Here is a 17,691-nt window from a genome sequence, read left to right on the forward strand (position 1 = left end):
CAGATCTCTGTCCCTCCTCCCCCACCTCCTCCCCCTCCCAGCGGCTGGGAAGCTCCGGAGCACATAGCCTGGCCAGCTGTGAGAGCCCATCACACTTGGGCTAGGCTCATCTCAGCCCCCTACTTTTTCCTAGAAGGACAGCCCAATATTAACCACCTCAGTCCCCAAGCCCAGGAAATAGGGGCGCCGACTCTTCATTATCTTCTCCAAACTGATTATCGGTGTTGAGATATTAGAAGAGGGGTGGGGGAAGAGTACATTGATAAGCCTCTGATGGCTTGTCTTCACTGGATCCAGTTGGAATTCCAGGACACCAGAGGTTCGAGCAGGTCTGCTCAGCTTGCTTGATGAGTAGATACACCAAGGCTGTGTATTCTTCAATATACAATTCTCAAAACAAATTTTAGTATCAAGATAATTTTTTTGTTTGAATTCTAGAATCTAGTCTTCTGGCAGCCTGCCTCTGACATGTTTAGTCCATATAATTCTGGGAGTTTCTATGAGGGTGTGCTCCCACCATCCTCCCATTTTTGCCTTCCTGCTCTCAAATTTCCCAACATTAGGGAATCTAAACTTTCAGTCACCAAGGCCCTCCACTTCCACTGATACTTAACCCCTTACCCCATCCTCCTCCAATTACTATGAGGGTGTGCTCCCAACATCCTCTCATTCCTGCCTTCCTGCTCTTGCAATTCCCCAACATTAGGGAATCCAAAGTTTTAGGTACCAAGGCTGTCCACTTCCACTGAAGCCTGGCAAGACCACCACCAACTACCTATACATGTGGAGCCATGAGTCTCTCTCTTTGTGTTCTCAGGCTGGAGATTTTGTTTTATTTTATTTTTTTAATTGAGTATTATATTTACATTTCAGATTTTATCCCCTTACCCCATTTTCTCCCACCACCCAGAAACCTCCTATTCCATCCCCCCTCCTCATGCTTCTATGAGGCTGTGCCCCATCTACCCCACCCTCAATCCCCCCTCCCCACCCTCACATCCCCCCCCACTCTGTGTTCATCCTTCATGGGACCAAGAATCTCCTCTCCCACCTATGCCCTACAAAGCCATCCTCTCCTACATATACAGCTGGAGTCATGGGTCCCTCCCTATGTGCTTCCAGGCTGGTGGTTTAGACCCTGGGGAGCTCTGGTTGATTGATATTGTTGCTCTCCTCATGGGATCACAAACCCTTTCTGCTCCTTCAGTCTTCTCTCTAACTTCTCTATCGGGAAACGTTTGATCATATCAGTGGTTAGCTGTGAGCATCATCCTCTGAATGTGTCAGTCTCTGACAGACATCTAAGGAGACAGCTATATCATGTTCTTGTCAGCATGCACTTTCAGTCATCCACATCAGTGTCTAGCTTAGGTACATGGGATGGATACCCAGGTGGAATGGTCTCCAGATGGCCCCTCCTTGAGTTTCTGTCCCACATTTTGTTTCCATATTTGCTCCCTTGAGTATTTTTGTTACTCCTTCTAAGTAAAACTGAGGCATCCCCACTTGATCTTCCTTCTTCATAAGCTTCATGTGGTCTGTGAGTTGAGTCTTCGCTATTCCAAGCTTTTAGGCTAACATGTGCTTATCAGTGAATAAATACCATGTGTGTTCTTTTGTGATTGGGTTAACTCACTTAGGATGATAATTTCTAGTTTCATCCATTTACCTAAGAATTTCTCTAATTCATTATTTTTAATAGCTGAGTAATACTCCATTGTGTAAATGTACCACATTTTTTGTATCCATTCCTCTGTTGAGGGACATCTGGGTTCTTTCTACCTTCTGGCTATTATAAATAAGGCTGCTATGAACATAGTGGAGTATATGTCCTTATTATATGTTGGAGCATTTTCTGGGTATATGTCCAGGAGTGGTATAGCTGGATCCTCAGGTAATGTTATGTCCAGTTTTCTGAGGAACAGCCAGACTGATTTCCAGAGTGGTTGTACCAGCTTGCAATCCCACCAAAAATGGAGAAGTGTTCCTCTTTCTCCACATCCTCCCCAACATCTACTATCACCTGAGTTTTTGATCTTAGCCAGTCTGACTGGTGTGAGGTGGTATCTCAGGGGTTTTTTGAATTGCATTTCCCAGATGACTATGGATGTCGGGCATTTCTAAAGGTGCTTCTCAGCCATTCCAGTTTCCTCTGTTGAGAGTTCTTTGTTTAGCTCTGTACCCCATTTGTAATAGGGTTATTTGGTTATCTGGAGTATAATTTCTTGAGTTCTTTGAATATATTGGATATTAGCCCTCTATAGGATGTAGGATTGTTAAAGATCTTTTCCCAATCTGCTGGTTGCCGTTTTGTCTTATTGACAATGTCTTTTGCCTTACAGAAGCTTTGCAATTTGATGAGGTCCCATTTGTCAATTCTTGATTTTAGAGCATAAGCCATTAGTGTTCTGTTCAGGAACTTTTCCCCTGTGCCTAGGTATCCGAGTGTATTCCCTACCCTCTTAGTTTCAGTGTATCTGGTTTTATGTGAAGGTTTTTTATCCACTTGGATTTGAGCTTTATACAAGAAGATAAGAATGGATTGATTTGCATCCTTCTACATGTTGACCTCCAGTTGAAACAACACCATTTGCTGAAAATGCTGTCCTTTTTCAACTGGATGGTTTTAGCTCCTTTGTCAAAAAGCAAGTGATCATAGGTGTGTGGGTTCATTTCTGGGTCTTCAATTCTATTTTATTGATCTTCCTGCCTGTCTCTGTACCAATACCATGCAGTTTTTATTACTATTGCCCTGTAGTACAGTTTGAGGTCAGGGACGGTGTTTCCCCCAGAAGATCTTTTATTGCTGAGAATAGTACTTGCTATCCTGGCTTTTTTTTTTTCTTTGTTATTCCAAATGAATTTGCAAATTGCTATTTCTATCTCTATGAAGAATTGATTTGGAGTTTTGATGGGCATTGCATTGAATCTATAGATTGCTTTTGGCAAGATGGCCATTTTTACTATATTAATCCTGCCAATCCAGGAACATGGGAGATCTTTCCATCTTCTGAGATCTTCTTCAATTTCTTTCTTCAGTCTTGAAGTTCTTGTCATTCAGAACTTTTGCTTGCTTTGTTAGATTCACTCCAAGGTATTTTATGTTGTTTGTAACTATTGTGAAGGGTATCATTTCCCTAATTTCTTTCTCAGCCTGTTTATCCTTTGAGTAGAGGAAGGCTACTCATTTGTTTGAGTTGATTTTATATCAAGCCACTTTGCTGAAGTAGTTTATCCAGTTTAGGAGTTCTCTGGTGGATGGTTCTGGGTCACTGAAGTATACTATCTTATCATCTGCAAATAGTGAAATTTTAACTTCTTCCTTTCCTATTTGTATCCCTTTGACTTCCTTTTGTTGTCTAATCGCTCTAGCTAGGACTTCCAGTACTATATTGAATAGGTAGAGTGAGAGTGGTCAGCCTTGTCTAGTCCCTGATCTTAATGGGATTGCTTCAAGTTTCTCTCCATTTAGTTTGATGTTGGCTACTGGCTTGCTGTATATTGCTTTTACTATGTTTAGGTATGGGCCTTGAACTCCTGATCTTTCCAAGACTTTTAACATGAAGGGATGTTAAAATTTGTCAAATGCTTTCTCAGCATCTTGTGAGATGATCATGTGTTTTTTTTCTTTCAGTTTACTTATGTAGTGGATTACATGGATGGATTTCCAAATATTGAACCATCCCTGCATTCCTAGGATAAAGCCTACTTGATCATGATGGATAATTGTTTTGATGTGTTCTTGCATTTGGTTTCGGAGAATTTTATTGAGTATTTTTGCATCAATAATCATAAGTGAGACTGGTCTGTAGTTCTCTTTCTTTGTTGGGCCTTTCTGTGGTTTAGGTATGAGTGTAATGGTAGCTTCATAGAAGGCATTGGGTATAGTGTCCCTTCTGTTTCTATTCTGTGGAATAGTTTGAAGAGATTGGTATTCGGTCTTCCTGGAAGGTCTGATAGAATTCTGCAGTAAAACCATCTGGCCCCCGACTTTTTTGGTGGGGAGACTTTTAATGACATTTTTATTTCTTTAGGAGTTATGGGACTGTTTAGATGGTTTATCTGCTCCTGTTTTAATTTTGATACTTGGTATCTATCTAGAAAATTGTCCATTTCATCCAGATTTTCCAATTTTTTTGAGTATAGGCTTTTGTAGTAGGATCTGATTTTTTTTTAATTTCCCCTGTTTCTGTTTTTATGTCTCCCTTTTCAGTTCTGATTTTATTAATTTGAGTACTGTCTCTGCACCCTTTGGTTAGTCTGGCTAAGGGTTTGTCTATCTTGTTGATTTTCTCAAAGAACCAGCTCCTGTTTTTTTGATATTTTGTATACTTCTTCCTGTTTCAACTTGGTTGATTTCAGCCCTGAGTTTGATTATTTCCTGCTGTCTACTCCTCTAGGGTATATTAGCTTCTTTTTGTTCTAACACTTTCAGGTGAGTTGTCAAGTTGTTAATGCTCTTTCCATTTTCTTTTTGTGAGCACTGAGAGCTATGAGTTTTCCTCTTAGTACTGCTTTCCCACAAGGTTTAATATGATGTATCCTCATTTTCATTAAATTCTAAAAAGTCTTTAATTTCTTTCTTTATTTCTTCCTTGACCACGTCATCCTTGAGTAGAGCATTGCTCAGTTTCCATGTGTATGTGGGCTTTCCATTGTTTTTGTCCATATTAAAGCTGTGTCTTATTCCATGGTGGTCTGATAGGGTAAAAGGGATTATTTCAATCTTTTTGTATCTTTTGAGGTCTGTTTTGTGACCAATTATATGGTCTGTTTTAGAGAAGGTACCATGAGGTGCTGAGAAAAAGTTATATTCTTTTGTTTTAGGATGAAATGTTCTATAGATGTCAGTTAAGTCCAATTGGTTCATAACTTCTGTTAGTTTCAATGTGTCTTGGTTTAGTTTTTGTTTCCATGATCTGTCTATTGCTGAGAGTGGGGTGTTAAAATCTCCCACTATTATTGTGTAGGGTGCAATGTATGCTTTTAGCTTTAGTAAAGTTTTTTTTATGTATGTGGATGCCCTTGCATTTGTGGCACAGATGTTCAGAATTGCAAGATCCTCTTGATGAATATGAAGTGTCCTTCTTTATCTTTTTTGATTACTTTTGGTTGAAAATCAATTTTATTTGATATTAAAATTGCTACTCCAGCTTGTTTCTTGGGAATATTTGCTTGGAAGATTGTTTTCCATTCTTTTACTCTGAGGTAGTGTCTGTCTTTTTCACAGAGGTGTGTTTCCTGTATGCAGCAAAATGCTGGGTAATGTTTATGCATCCAGTCTGATAGTCTATGTCTTTTTATTGGAAAATTGAGTCCATTGGTATTAAGAGATATTAAGGAAAAATGAATATTATTTCCTGTTATTTCTGTTATTGGCGATGGAGTTATGTTTGTGTAGCTATCTTCTTTTAGGGTTGCTGAAAGATTACTTTCTTTCTTGTTCTAGGTTGTAGTTTCCCTCCTTGTTTTGGAAATTATCATTTGAAGTGCTGGATTTGTGGTAATATTGTGTAAATTTGGTTTTGTCATGGAATATTTTGTTTTCTCCCTTAATATTGATTCAGAGTTTTGCTGGGTATAGTAGTCTGGGCTGGCATTTGTGTTCTCTTAGAATCTGTATGATATCAGTCCAGGATCTTCTGGCTTTTATAGTCTTTGGTGAGAAATCTGGTGTAATTCTTATAGGTCTGCCTTTATATGTTACTTTACCTTTTTCCCTTACTGCTTTTAGTATTTTTTCTTTGTTTTGTACATTTGATGTTTTGATTATTATGTGGTGGGAGGTATTTATTTTCTGGTCTAAACTATTTGTAGTTCTGTAGGCTTCTTGTATATTTATGGACATGTCTTCCTGTAGGTTAGAAAAGTTTTCCTCTATAATTTTGTTAAAATTATTTACAGGTCTTTAAACTCGGAGCCTTCCCCCTCATCTATGCCTATTATCCATAGGTTTGGCCTTCTCATTGTGTCTTGAATTTCCAGTATGTTTTGGGTTAGTAGCTTTTTGTATTTTGCAGTTTCTTTGAGAGTTGTGTCAATGTTTTTCATGGTATCTTCTGCACATGAGATTCTCTCTTCTATCTCTTGTATTCTGTTGGTGATACCTGTGTCTATGACTCCTGATCTTTTTCCTAGGTTTTCTATCTCTAGCGTAGTGATTTCTTTATTGTTTCTACTTCCATTTTTAGTTCTTGGATGGTTTTGTTTAATTCCTTCACTTGTTTGGCTGTGCTTTCTTGCAATTCATTAAAAGAGTTTTGTGTTTCCTCTTTAAGGGCTTCTATCTCTATCTGTGTTCTCCTTAAATTCTTTGAGAGTGTTATTTATGTCCTTCTTGAAGTCCTCTATCATCATCATGGGAAGTGATTTTAATTCTGAATCCTGCTTTTCATGTGTGATGGGGTCTTCAGGGCTTGCTATGATGGGAGAACTAGGTTCTGTTGATGCCATGTAACTTTGGATTCTGTTGCTTAAGTTCTTGTGCTTGTGTCTCACCATCTGGTTAACTCTAGTGCTACCTGTACTTGCTGTCTCTCACTTAAGTCTGCCTTTCCCGTTATCTTGCTTGTGTCTTATCTCCTCGGGGTCCAGATGTCTCTTTGATCTTCTCCAGTTGCTCTGAGTACAGTGGTACCTCTAGGATGACTCAGGATATGGTGTCTCCAAGGTAGCAGACCAGCTAGGTGTCCGCTGATCTGGGTGCAGTGTCTCCTCTAGGATGTCTCAGGATAAGTTGCCCAGTGCTCCAAGTGCAGTGTCTCCTCTAGGATGTCTCAGGATATGTTGTCTGTTGCTCTGAGTTCAGTTGTTCCTCTGCCACTCTGGGTTCAGTGGACCCTCTAGGATGTCTCAGGAGGAATCTGGTATCCACAGAGGAGCTGACCAGGAGGGGATCTGCACCAGGCCTCAGATGTGGGAGAGGGGACAAAGGGGAGTGCTATTCTGCAGGGGTAGAGTTTGGGTGTCTGCTGGAATCTGAGCACTTCCTGCATCCAACTATGGGCATAGGGCATTGTGCGGGTCTTCTTACCTACCACTATGGATTCAGTGGACCCTCTAGGATGTCTCAGGAGGAATCTGGTGTCCACAGAAGAGCAGACTGGGTGGGCATCTGGGCCAGGCCTCGGGACTATGCTTTTTTGATACAAATATTTTAATCTATAAATTTGCTATATTATTTTGTGATTTCCAGTTGGAACAAAATATAGATCATTGAAAATATTAGTTTGTGTGAATACTAATTCCAAAATATTAATTACTGCTTAGTGTAAAAAAAAATATCACTAATAGTGTTAGAGAGTGATGCTTTCTCATGGGTACTGTATTAAATCATGAATCTGTTTGTCTTCCTTTAGAGTTTCCATTCCCTTTGATGCACACAATCCTTCTTCCTATTTTTCCACACACTGTTAGGGTGAGAGGGTGTCTGTTTGAGTCAACTTCTTGTTGGAGCCTCTCAGAGGACAACATTGCCTGTATACAAGCATAAAAGAGTATCACTGATAATGTTAGGTAATGATGCTTTCTCATAGGTTCTCTGTTAAATCATGAATTTGGTAAATATTCTTGACTGAATTGGAGACAATTTTCTGAATGGAAGACCTGCAAAATTCATGATGTTTTTGTTTATCATAGCTCTGCAGTATTCAATTGTGTAGATGTATCACATTTTTCTTATCCATTCTCCATTTCCTTTTCTGTACTATATTCTTGTATTATAATGCCCAAGTTACAGGAACAATGCTCATGTACATGCTGAGCTCTACTGAGTAACAGTTTTGTATCACAAACTTGAGGAGCCTGTGGCTTTCAATCATGATGAGCACTAACTGATTTTTTTCTGCAGGAGGAGCTATGAAAGAGCTGAAGGTGATCCAGTCTGACAAATCCATTTCTGTTGGTGTTGGAGGGTCAGCCACTCTGAATTGCACAGTGACATCTCTGACCCCTGTGGGGCCCATCAGGTGGTTCAGGAATGTAGGACAGAGTCAACACTTGATATATTCTTTCACTGGAGAACACTTTCCCAGAGTAACAAATGTTTCAGATACTACAAAGAGAAACAACCTGGACTTTTCCATACGCATTAGTAATGTCACTCTTGCTGATGTGGGTACCTACTACTGTGTGAAGTTCCAGAAAGGAGCATTAGACACTTACATTGAGATTCAGTCTGGAGGCGGCACTGAGCTGTTAATACTTGGTAAGTACTACATTTTACATTTTTGTTTTCATCCATGATTTCTTCTACAGGTCCAAATAGTGCCCAATACTCTGTGAACAACAAGTAGCAAACACATATAGTAGGGTCCCTAATAAACATTTGTTTACTGCACCACATCACTGGACCGAGGAAGTTGAGAAGGAGAGAGAACATGATATGTGTTAGAGGTTTTCTCTTCAGGAAATTGTTGTAATTTCATACATTTGTCTGTCTACCCCATTGAACTTATATTTCTCAGTCTATCTCAGATTAGTTGCTGCAGAAGAATGTGAGAGAGATGACTACCTTATCCAGGGATAGAGTAAGTCCAGGCCTATTGACTCTGTAGTGTAAGTTCATACCTTATTAAGTCTTCTATTTCTGTCTATTCTCTTTCTGTCCAAACTACATGGAGCATAGACATGTCAGGTTCAACTCTAAATATTAACAAAGAATGAAGGAATCTGCCAAACAGGAACATTTTAATCAAGTTGTATGTTTTTCCCTCCCAAGAAAGAAAGTACATCAAAGAAGAAAATGATAGAACCAGGGCAGGGTATGTTTTCGAATTTCCTCTTTTTTCAAAGGACATTTAAAATTCCAGAGATACCCCTATTCCCTGTTCAATCTTTTATCTCTGGTTTGGATTTTGGCAGCAAGCTAGACTTTAGACTTGGGAAGAAATGTCAGAGAGCATTTTGTATCAGAAACCTCTTCTCACAGGCACTGAAGGTTTGAGACAATCTTTTCTCTCTACCTGCAGAAATGCTCCATGTGGATCATATTCATTCACCAGCTGAGACAGCCAGATGCTTACTTTGAATTTTCTCACAGAAGAATAACATATCCTATATAGGTCTTGATTTTAAGAATTTTAAAGCATGAAGGACAGTCAGTTGCATTATCCAGTCCAATCCTGTTACAGAAGTGCCCTGTATGCCAGTGCCCTGTCCATTACCATACATCCAGTTAGAGAGATCTGTCATGGAATCCATCTCTCATTCCTGGCTAACTTCTTGCTGTCCTTTCAAGAGGCACTATATCTGCTTAGGTGCCTGATTCACAAAACATGTTGAATCAAGATTTATGAATCCAGCCTCCATTTTTTTATGCATCACCACCTCCAAAATTTCAAGAATTTCCTCAAACTCAGATTGTAATATGCAGTAATTATCAGAAAACTACTCAAATGGCAACAATATTCTGACTCCATTTTGTATGTAAGAGTGTTCCCTATTAGAAACAATAAGGCAGCAGGTAGAAATATAATATTTCAAATTGAAGGCCACAAATTTTACATTTGTTTTTATTTTGGGTTATGAATACAGTACTTAGTCATTAATAGTGAGCAGCCACATAAGTCTAGAGTAGACTACTATTCACTACTCTGGCCATAATTAAACATGCCCTTTCAATTAGAGGACTGTGGCATTTGAGAGTGAATTACTTTATAAACATGTTACCATTTCCCCACTTGGCTGTGGTTTAGAAATCTTCTCACAGCCTTTCAGTGAAGATAAACAAGAAGAATAATTTCATCATGAATTCATACATATCATAAACATGGACAATGAAGTTCTAGGAAACACAAAATATAGGAAACCCCAACCAGCAAGTGACTGAGGTAAAATACAGTCTAGAGCTTCCAGCAATCCTAGCTTTATGTGCCATGTAATTTATTATAAGAATGCTCTTAATGAAAATGCTGGTTGACCAATGGGGAAAAATCACAACAGATAAATACTATACCACTTTTATGTCATTTTCTCTATAATCATGTTCTATAAAAGTGATTTCACTTCTCCCCTTTGGAGAAGACTTTGAGGTTCACAGAAGGAGCACATGGGAACAGGCAAAAAGGTGACAAGTGTTGACTACAACCTCTGCCTCGTAGAGTAAAATAGCACACATGCTGTTCTTCCTACATAACTTATTCTCTGAGCAGAAACCACAAAACACAGCTGCCAATTGTTTTCAGTATTGAAAATGTGAAGAAGAAATAAATCAGAATATGCAGATATCTAGGTCCCCTAGAGCAAAGGCCTCTTTCTGCCCAGAGTTATCTGGAGCCGGGATCTAGCAGAGAATGTCTCAAGTTGGATTCTTAGGGGAAAAATAGAGCAGTGTCAGTGGGGTGGCTTCAGTGTAGGACACAGCTTTCATTTTGGTAATGAATGTAAAGTCACAGGAAATGATCTCTGAGATAAAATGAGAATAATAGACAGTTTTTGTATCATACTCATTATTTTAATCTTTAGCATAATGATGATCACAGAATCCTCAAAGGGAAAGGCTGGTCCTCTGTATATCTCTCAACACAACAGCATGTCAAAAAACATCATGGCTGTTAAACCTTGGACAACTCATTGAACCTGACACATTTTCTTCTGTAGAATGAGGGTACTTGTGCCCATTTTGAGGGTGCTATGACTGCCCAGAGAAACAGTGAGTGTCTGGCATCAGGAAGCCATAGGGTTAAAAATCTTACTCTCTGTACAGTGCACATTTTCCTCTTTTGTGATGATGACAATTATGGTCAATGATTTTGTGATGATGACATCCATGAGAAATAAAAAAACAAGAACATATTTTTCACTGGTAGTTTCAAGGTCATTAGAAGAATCAGATTTGCAGTGATCCTCAGAGAAGAGGACCAAATCTAAATGTCTGGATATGCTTCCCAGCACTACTACACTTTGGTGTTTATCAAGGACGAGGACTTTGGCATAGGGTACTCTGTCACTGTTAGCACAAAATATAGACTTGCTTTAATGAAAGAATGAAGTCATACAACATACATAGAGAAAATGCTGACTGTTAGGAAATGCTTCATCACTGCAAGAGTGCTACTAATGGGTCATGTGATCTTGGACATTCTACTTTCCCTATCTAGACTTTTAGTTTATTGACATGAACTAGTGTACGGTTGGCAGCTCTTCACCTAGCTACTTTTGTAATTTCCTGAAAAACTGAGAGAAATCCCAGTTCCATGTTCCTTTAGTTGTTATGATACAAATATTGGATAGATATATATATAATATATATATATATATTATATATATATATGTTTATATATATTATATATATAAACTTATATATATAAACACACACATATATATATATATATATATATATATATATATATATATATATATCCAATATATATATAAAAACTTATAGTCTCATAGCCAATCCTGGCTATTTAATTTGACAGAAAAGATTTGCATGGATGGTTTTCAGCTGACATTCATTCTAAAGCCTATTTCTATTCTTAAAAACAAATTTTAATCTTTGATTAATTTTAAAATTAAAATTAGCTTTTCATGAAGAACAGAAAATTTTTGGATGGCATCTACACTAGAGTGAACATGAATTACATGATGGTTGATGCCCCAGACCATATAATTTTTACTCTTGCACTATTATGTATACAATTTTCATCCTTTTCTTGATTATTTTACTGTAAGCATTTCTATCAGGCTGTCACTTCATTAGGGTTCTTTTATTTCACCAAATCTGAAAATCTCCAGGATGCTTATATCTAAACAAGGCAGACTGTCATCTCTCTTTCTTTTCATTTACCATTCTCTTTCATGTGTATATTTTGTTCCAGCTATTCTCGAGTACTTTAGAGACTGAAACCCTCTTGGTCCAAGGACACTCTCTCAGAGATCATCAAAAATATTACCAAGTAAGAGCATTACTTGATGCCACTAACCTTGTAACACTCCCTTGTGATCAGTTCTCCCAGCATAGTGGGAACTGTAGTCTCTGACACAAAGGATTCAGAAAATCAAGCATTTATCCATTGACAGAGAACCACAACTCTCTCCTCAAACAGGACAAGAAACGTTTTATTCTGAATCCAACTTTCAGTGACCATGTCCCAGGAACAAAGATTTAGGTCTCATAAAAACCCACATAAATTGCCCCTTCAATGTAATTTGTAACTTTTGTGTAGTAATAGAAGAAAGAAAGCCATTAATCAAGATTATTTTTAAATTAATTGGTGAAAATGTGAAAGAGGTGGGTTATCACATAGCAGAGGAATCTGGTAGAGAGATTTAAGCCTTTAGTATCTGGGTTGGTTGAAACTAGTAATCTGCTAAATTAATACTTTTTAAAGGAAAACTTCTGCATGTACATTCCAAATGAATCACCTCAGTTATCACAAATCTGTTTGGTCAGGGACAAAGGAAGAAAATATATGGCTATTAAGAGGTATAAATATGATAGAAAGTAATTTATTCTGGATCTGAAACATGCCAGAAGTCATTCAAGTTCTAAAGATACAACCTCCCTTTTCAAAAGGTTAAATTTGAAGGTTCATATACTTTGTGTTAAATTTTGTTGACAAAATAATGTGCTATAAGTTTGCATCCTTTTTATTTTAATTTTTTACTTATTCACTTTACATCCCATTTACTGCCCACTCACAGTCACTTCCTCTCACAATCCTTTTCTCATTCCTCCATTTCCTTCTCCTCTAAGTGTGTGTGGGACCCCTGGTAATCCTTTATCACAAAGGCACAGAGTCTATAAGATACTATGCAGTTCCTTTCTCACTGTGGCCAGACAAGGCAACTCTGCTAAAAGAACATATCCCATGTTCAGGTAACAGCTTTTGGTATAGTCCCTGTTGCAGGAATTAGAGACCCATATGAAGGCCAACCTCACATCTGCTACATATGTGCAGGAGGCCTAAGTCCAGCACTGTATGTTCTTGGTTGGTGGTTCAGACCCAAAGAGCCCCAAGGGTTCAGGTTACTTGACTCTGTTATTCTCTTGTGAAGTTCCCATCTCAATCAGGGCCTACAATGTTTCCTACTATTAGTCCATAAGAATCCCCAGACTCCATCTACTGTTCATATGTGAGTGTTTGTATCTGTTTGAGTCAGATGCTAGGTGGAGACTTTCAGAAGACAATGTGCTCCTGTCTTCAAACACAGCACTATCATTAGTAGTGTTAGGAATTGTTGTATACTCATGGGATGAGTTTTAACATGAACAGCTTGTTGAATAGCCATTCCCTCAGTCTCTGTTCCATCCCCCAGTTCCTGAATTTCTTGAAGACAGGAAAAATTTTGGATTGGAAGTTTTGAGGGTGTGTTGCTGTTTGTATCACTACACTGGGGTTAGTGTCTGGTTACAGATGGTGGTCTTTTCAGTTCCCACAACCCCAATGTAGTGAGTCATAGGTAAGTTTATCTCCATTGATTCAAGGATGCATCCCTTATTTCAGGTCTCTGTCTCATCATAGAGATCTTATCACCTGCTCAGGCCAGTTACAGATTTCCAATAATTTTCCTGGACATCTTGCTATCTCTTCTATTATTCTTTTCACACCTTATTCTGATATTCTAACACAATTATACAAGCCCATCCTTTCCAAATCCTTCTCTCCATCTGCCTCTTATGACTATTTTATTCCCCCTTCTAAGGGAAACTCAAGCTTTCTTCTTGTTTAGCCTCTTTGGGTCTGTGAAATATAGTTTGGTACCTGAATTTTATAGCTAATATACAATAAGTGAGTACATACCATACCTGTCCTTTTGGGACTTTGTTATGTCACTCAGGATGATATTCTCAAGTTTCATCCAATTTGCTGCAAATTTCATGATGTCTTTTTTTTCATAGCTGAATAGTATTCCATTGTGTAGATTTGCAATATATATATATTTTATGAATAAAGCTGCTAGAACATAGATGATCAAGTGTCTTTGTGAGATTTTAGATAATCTTTTGCACATATTCCCAGGAGTGGTATAGCTGGGTCTTGAGGTAGAACTATTCCCAGTTTTTGAAAAACTACCAAATGGATTTCAAAAGTAGTTATATAAATTTTCACTCGCACCAGTAATTACAAAGCGTTCATCTTGCTTCCCATCCTTACCAGCATGTGCTATATCTTGAGATTTTTCTTAGCTCTTCTGATGGGTATAAGATGGAACCTCAGAGTTGTTTTGATTTACACTGCCCTTATTAGTAAGGATTTAAAACATTACAAAGTGTTTCTTGACCATTCCAGTATCCTCTGTTGAAAATTCTCTGTTTTGCTGTATTAACAGTTTTTTAATTGTGTTATTTGGTTTGTTAGTGACTACCTTCTTGAGTTCTTTATAAATTTTGAATATTATCTGTCTGTCAGATGTAAGGTTGTTGAAGATCCTTTCCCGATATTTAGGCTGCTGTTTTGTCCTATTGACCATTCTTTTTTCTTACAAAAGCTTTGCATTTTCACGAGATCCCATTTATCTATTGTTGGTCTCTAGCCTGAGCCTTTGGTGTTTTGCTCAGTAAACTGCCTCAAGAACCTGTGTTTTCAAGGGTATTCCACAGTTTCTTTTCTATGAGATTTACTGTATCCAGATTAATGTTGAGGTCTTTGGTCCACTTGGACTTGAGTTTTGTGCAAGATGATAAATATACACATAACTTCATTCTTCTATATGTAGACAACCACTTTACCATGTCTTCTAAGTTGAACTACTTTGTTTAATAGGAAAGAGAACACCATCAAACTCTGCAGAGCTTTGTTGAGACTAGGAGTCTACCAATGTGCCAAGAATAGATCACTGATGTAATTTTCTAATGTTTTTTTCTATTTTTTTATTTTCAGAACTGAAGACATCAGGTATTGCTAAAATCCTTATAGCTGTGCTTCTCGGACCCAAACTACTTCTGGTAATTGCTGCCACTGTCATTTACATGTACAAGAAGCAAAATGCCTGAATGTAAGTTAGGAGGGATATAGATATATTAGTTAAACTTTTATTTCTATGACAAAACTCCATGACTAAAACAGTATGTAGATGAAAGGTTTTATTTGGCCCCTTACTATTTCAGTATCTCATGAGTCCATCATGCTGAGAGTAGTGACAGTCAATACAGACAGCTGAGTTCTCACATTATTAAGAAAAAAGCATGCACCAGATTTAACAAACTGGAAGTATAAAAAAGCATTTAATCTCAATGTTGACTATCTGTGACATAATTCCACTAATAATGCTGTACCATCTAAACATTCCAAAGAGGAACTGGAAACCAAGATTAAAATATTTTACCTAGTATATTTGAAACACAAGATGGATATTAGTCAATCAAGTAACATAGGAGATACAAAATCAGTAGGAAAGCCATGCTGTTCATCACACATACAGAGGCTCTTCAAGAATTTCATGGTACTCTTGGAGACAGCCTAGCTTCCCAGAAAGTCTGTTTGTATTATAAAATTGTTCACTCCATAATCTATATAGGTGCCCAATGTGCCCCAGAAGATGTGATGACCGTAGGCCCAAGGGTATTATATGGTGTCTTGGCTCAAAGCTCCTATTTGAGGTAATTACAGTAAAAGAAAGACAAGGAGTACAAAGGAAAGATCAATTTATATTATGTGCTAAAAATTTAGACATTTCATATGGTCTGTAAAAATCATTGTTTCTGCATTGACCTATCTGTGATCATAAAGAATAGACTCAGAAAACTGTATGATTCAGTAGATAGATGGAAATGATACAAGTCTCTTTGATAAGATGGGCATTTTATTCACTCAGGACAGGAGTGCTAGGAGAAGAATAGTAAGAAAATTTGTCTATGGGAAAAGAAGTATCCAGTCAGAATTGATTCGCCAGTTTTTCCTGTCATTCTTCACCATATTGGAGCCAAAAAATCTTCCATCACTTTTGTTCTAGAAGCTAAGCATGGAAATAGATGCTGATGAGCAGCTGCTGAACACTACTCTATTAGAAGGACAACTTCAATTCATAATATCTTGTTGTTCCTCTGCATATGTATTGCTACCCAAAAGCTTTAAAGCTGTTCATATTGAGTTGTATTCTTGGTGTCTTTATTTTCATTGTTAAAAGAATTTAAAGATGTACATGATAATGAGAATTCTTGGCTGTCAGCATGACTATATCTGAAATGAACTACAATCCAAAATTGAAGGGCACACCTACTGAAAAGGATTTGAAGATGCCTGATATACCTTAGTAAATGTTTTTTAGGGTACTTTAAGGCTCAAGAAGATTGTGATGCTAGAGTGTATATGTTATGTAAAACCTAATCCTCCACAAGGGGAATGTCCAGAGGAAATGCCCTTTATGGATCTTATAAGACACAAACTGGTGGGAGAAGCACCAGCATATGTTAATGTTTTGTTCTTGTCCTTTTCCTTGTGCCAGATCATAGTGTAGGAGATGCTGCTGCTCATTTGGATGAATTAAATGCAATGGGTTTAATTGCGTCCCAAGGTAACAAGGGCCAGGTTGCAGCATTGAATGACCAGAGCCAAGGTGATTGTAGTTATTATAATGGACAGTGTAGACAAAACAACATATGGCATGAATCATATGACCCTTTGATACTGGGTAATCAATCATGGTGTTCCTAGGCATGAAATAGATAAGAAGCCTTCTGCATATCTGTATAAGCAGAAAAATTCTCACCCAAATGAAAGACTTCATTCAGTCATTGTGAAAGGTAATTTCTAGGGAATCAATTTCCAGCCTGGAGACAGTTGCAGACCTAGAACCCCTTGAATGATAGTGTGGCCAGGTTCCCCTGAGGATAGGTCTTGACAGGACATGTAAACTTTTTGTTGTTAGCCATTCTCCAATTCTTCCCCAGAGTGGCCTGTGATATTTTACAAGGGTAACTGTACACTTGGGAAAAAGAAATAATCAGATGTTCCAGGGTCTATTGGATACTGGTTCTGAATTGATGTTAATACCATGAGATTCCCCCAAGAAACATTGTTGCCCTCCAGTTAAAGTATAGGTATATGGAAGCATAGGGATTAATGGAGTTTTGGCTGATTTCTGACTCACAGTAGGTCCAATAGATCCTCAAACACGTTCCGTGGTCATTTTCCCTGTAACAGAAGGTATTATTAGGATATACTTATACTTATAAATTGGGAGAATTCTCACATTAAATCCCTGACCTGTGGAGTGAAGGCTTTTATGGTAGGAAAGGCTAAACTGAAGCCTGTAGAGTTGTTTCTGCCCATGAAAATAGTGACTAGAAAACAGTGTCTCATTCTTGGAGAACTTGCAGAAATTACTCTCACCATCAAGGAGTTGAAAGAAGTAGAGGAGGTAGTTCCTACCACATCTCCCTTTGACTCTCCTATCTGGCCAGTGGAGAAGACAGATAGATCAAAGAGAATTACTGTTGACTATTGAAAACTACATCAGATAGTAACACCAATTGCATCTTCTGTACCAGATGTAGTTTTGTTACTTGGACAAATTAACACATCTCCTGGTATCTGGTATGCAGTTATTGATCTACCAAATGTTTTCTTCTTAGTACATGTCTATTAGGTCTCCCAGAAGCAATTTTCTTTCAATTGTCAATGCCAGTAGGGTACCTTTCCAGTTTTGCTTCAAGGATAAATTAACTCTCCTGCCTGTGTCACAACTGAGTTAGAAGGGATCTTGCTCTTCTGTCTCTTCCACAAAATTGTTGAACTACATTAATGA

General features: G+C 37.9%; 1 protein-coding gene across 2 annotated transcripts in view; it reads left to right on the forward strand.

Annotated features, from left to right (window-relative positions):
* Positions 1 to 17,691, forward strand: part of LOC117718858 (tyrosine-protein phosphatase non-receptor type substrate 1-like) — a 127,329-nt gene that overhangs the window by 99,355 nt on the left and 10,283 nt on the right. Inside the window, exons 3-5 of one of the 2 annotated variants that reach the window (XM_076911206.1) lie at positions 7,850 to 8,206; positions 14,826 to 14,890; positions 15,898 to 16,135. In XM_076911206.1, coding sequence (XP_076767321.1) covers positions 7,850 to 8,206; positions 14,826 to 14,890; positions 15,898 to 16,068 — 593 coding nt within the window. In that variant the 3' untranslated portion in view covers positions 16,069 to 16,135. Of the gene's footprint in view, positions 1 to 7,849; positions 8,207 to 14,825; positions 14,941 to 15,897; positions 16,136 to 17,691 lie in introns of those variants that run through there. The other variant, XM_034516810.2, reaches the window with a different exon arrangement.

The sequence above is a fragment of the Arvicanthis niloticus genome, chromosome 13, assembly GCF_011762505.2.
Source record: "Arvicanthis niloticus isolate mArvNil1 chromosome 13, mArvNil1.pat.X, whole genome shotgun sequence".
In the NCBI taxonomy this organism is placed as follows: Eukaryota; Metazoa; Chordata; class Mammalia; order Rodentia; family Muridae; genus Arvicanthis; species Arvicanthis niloticus.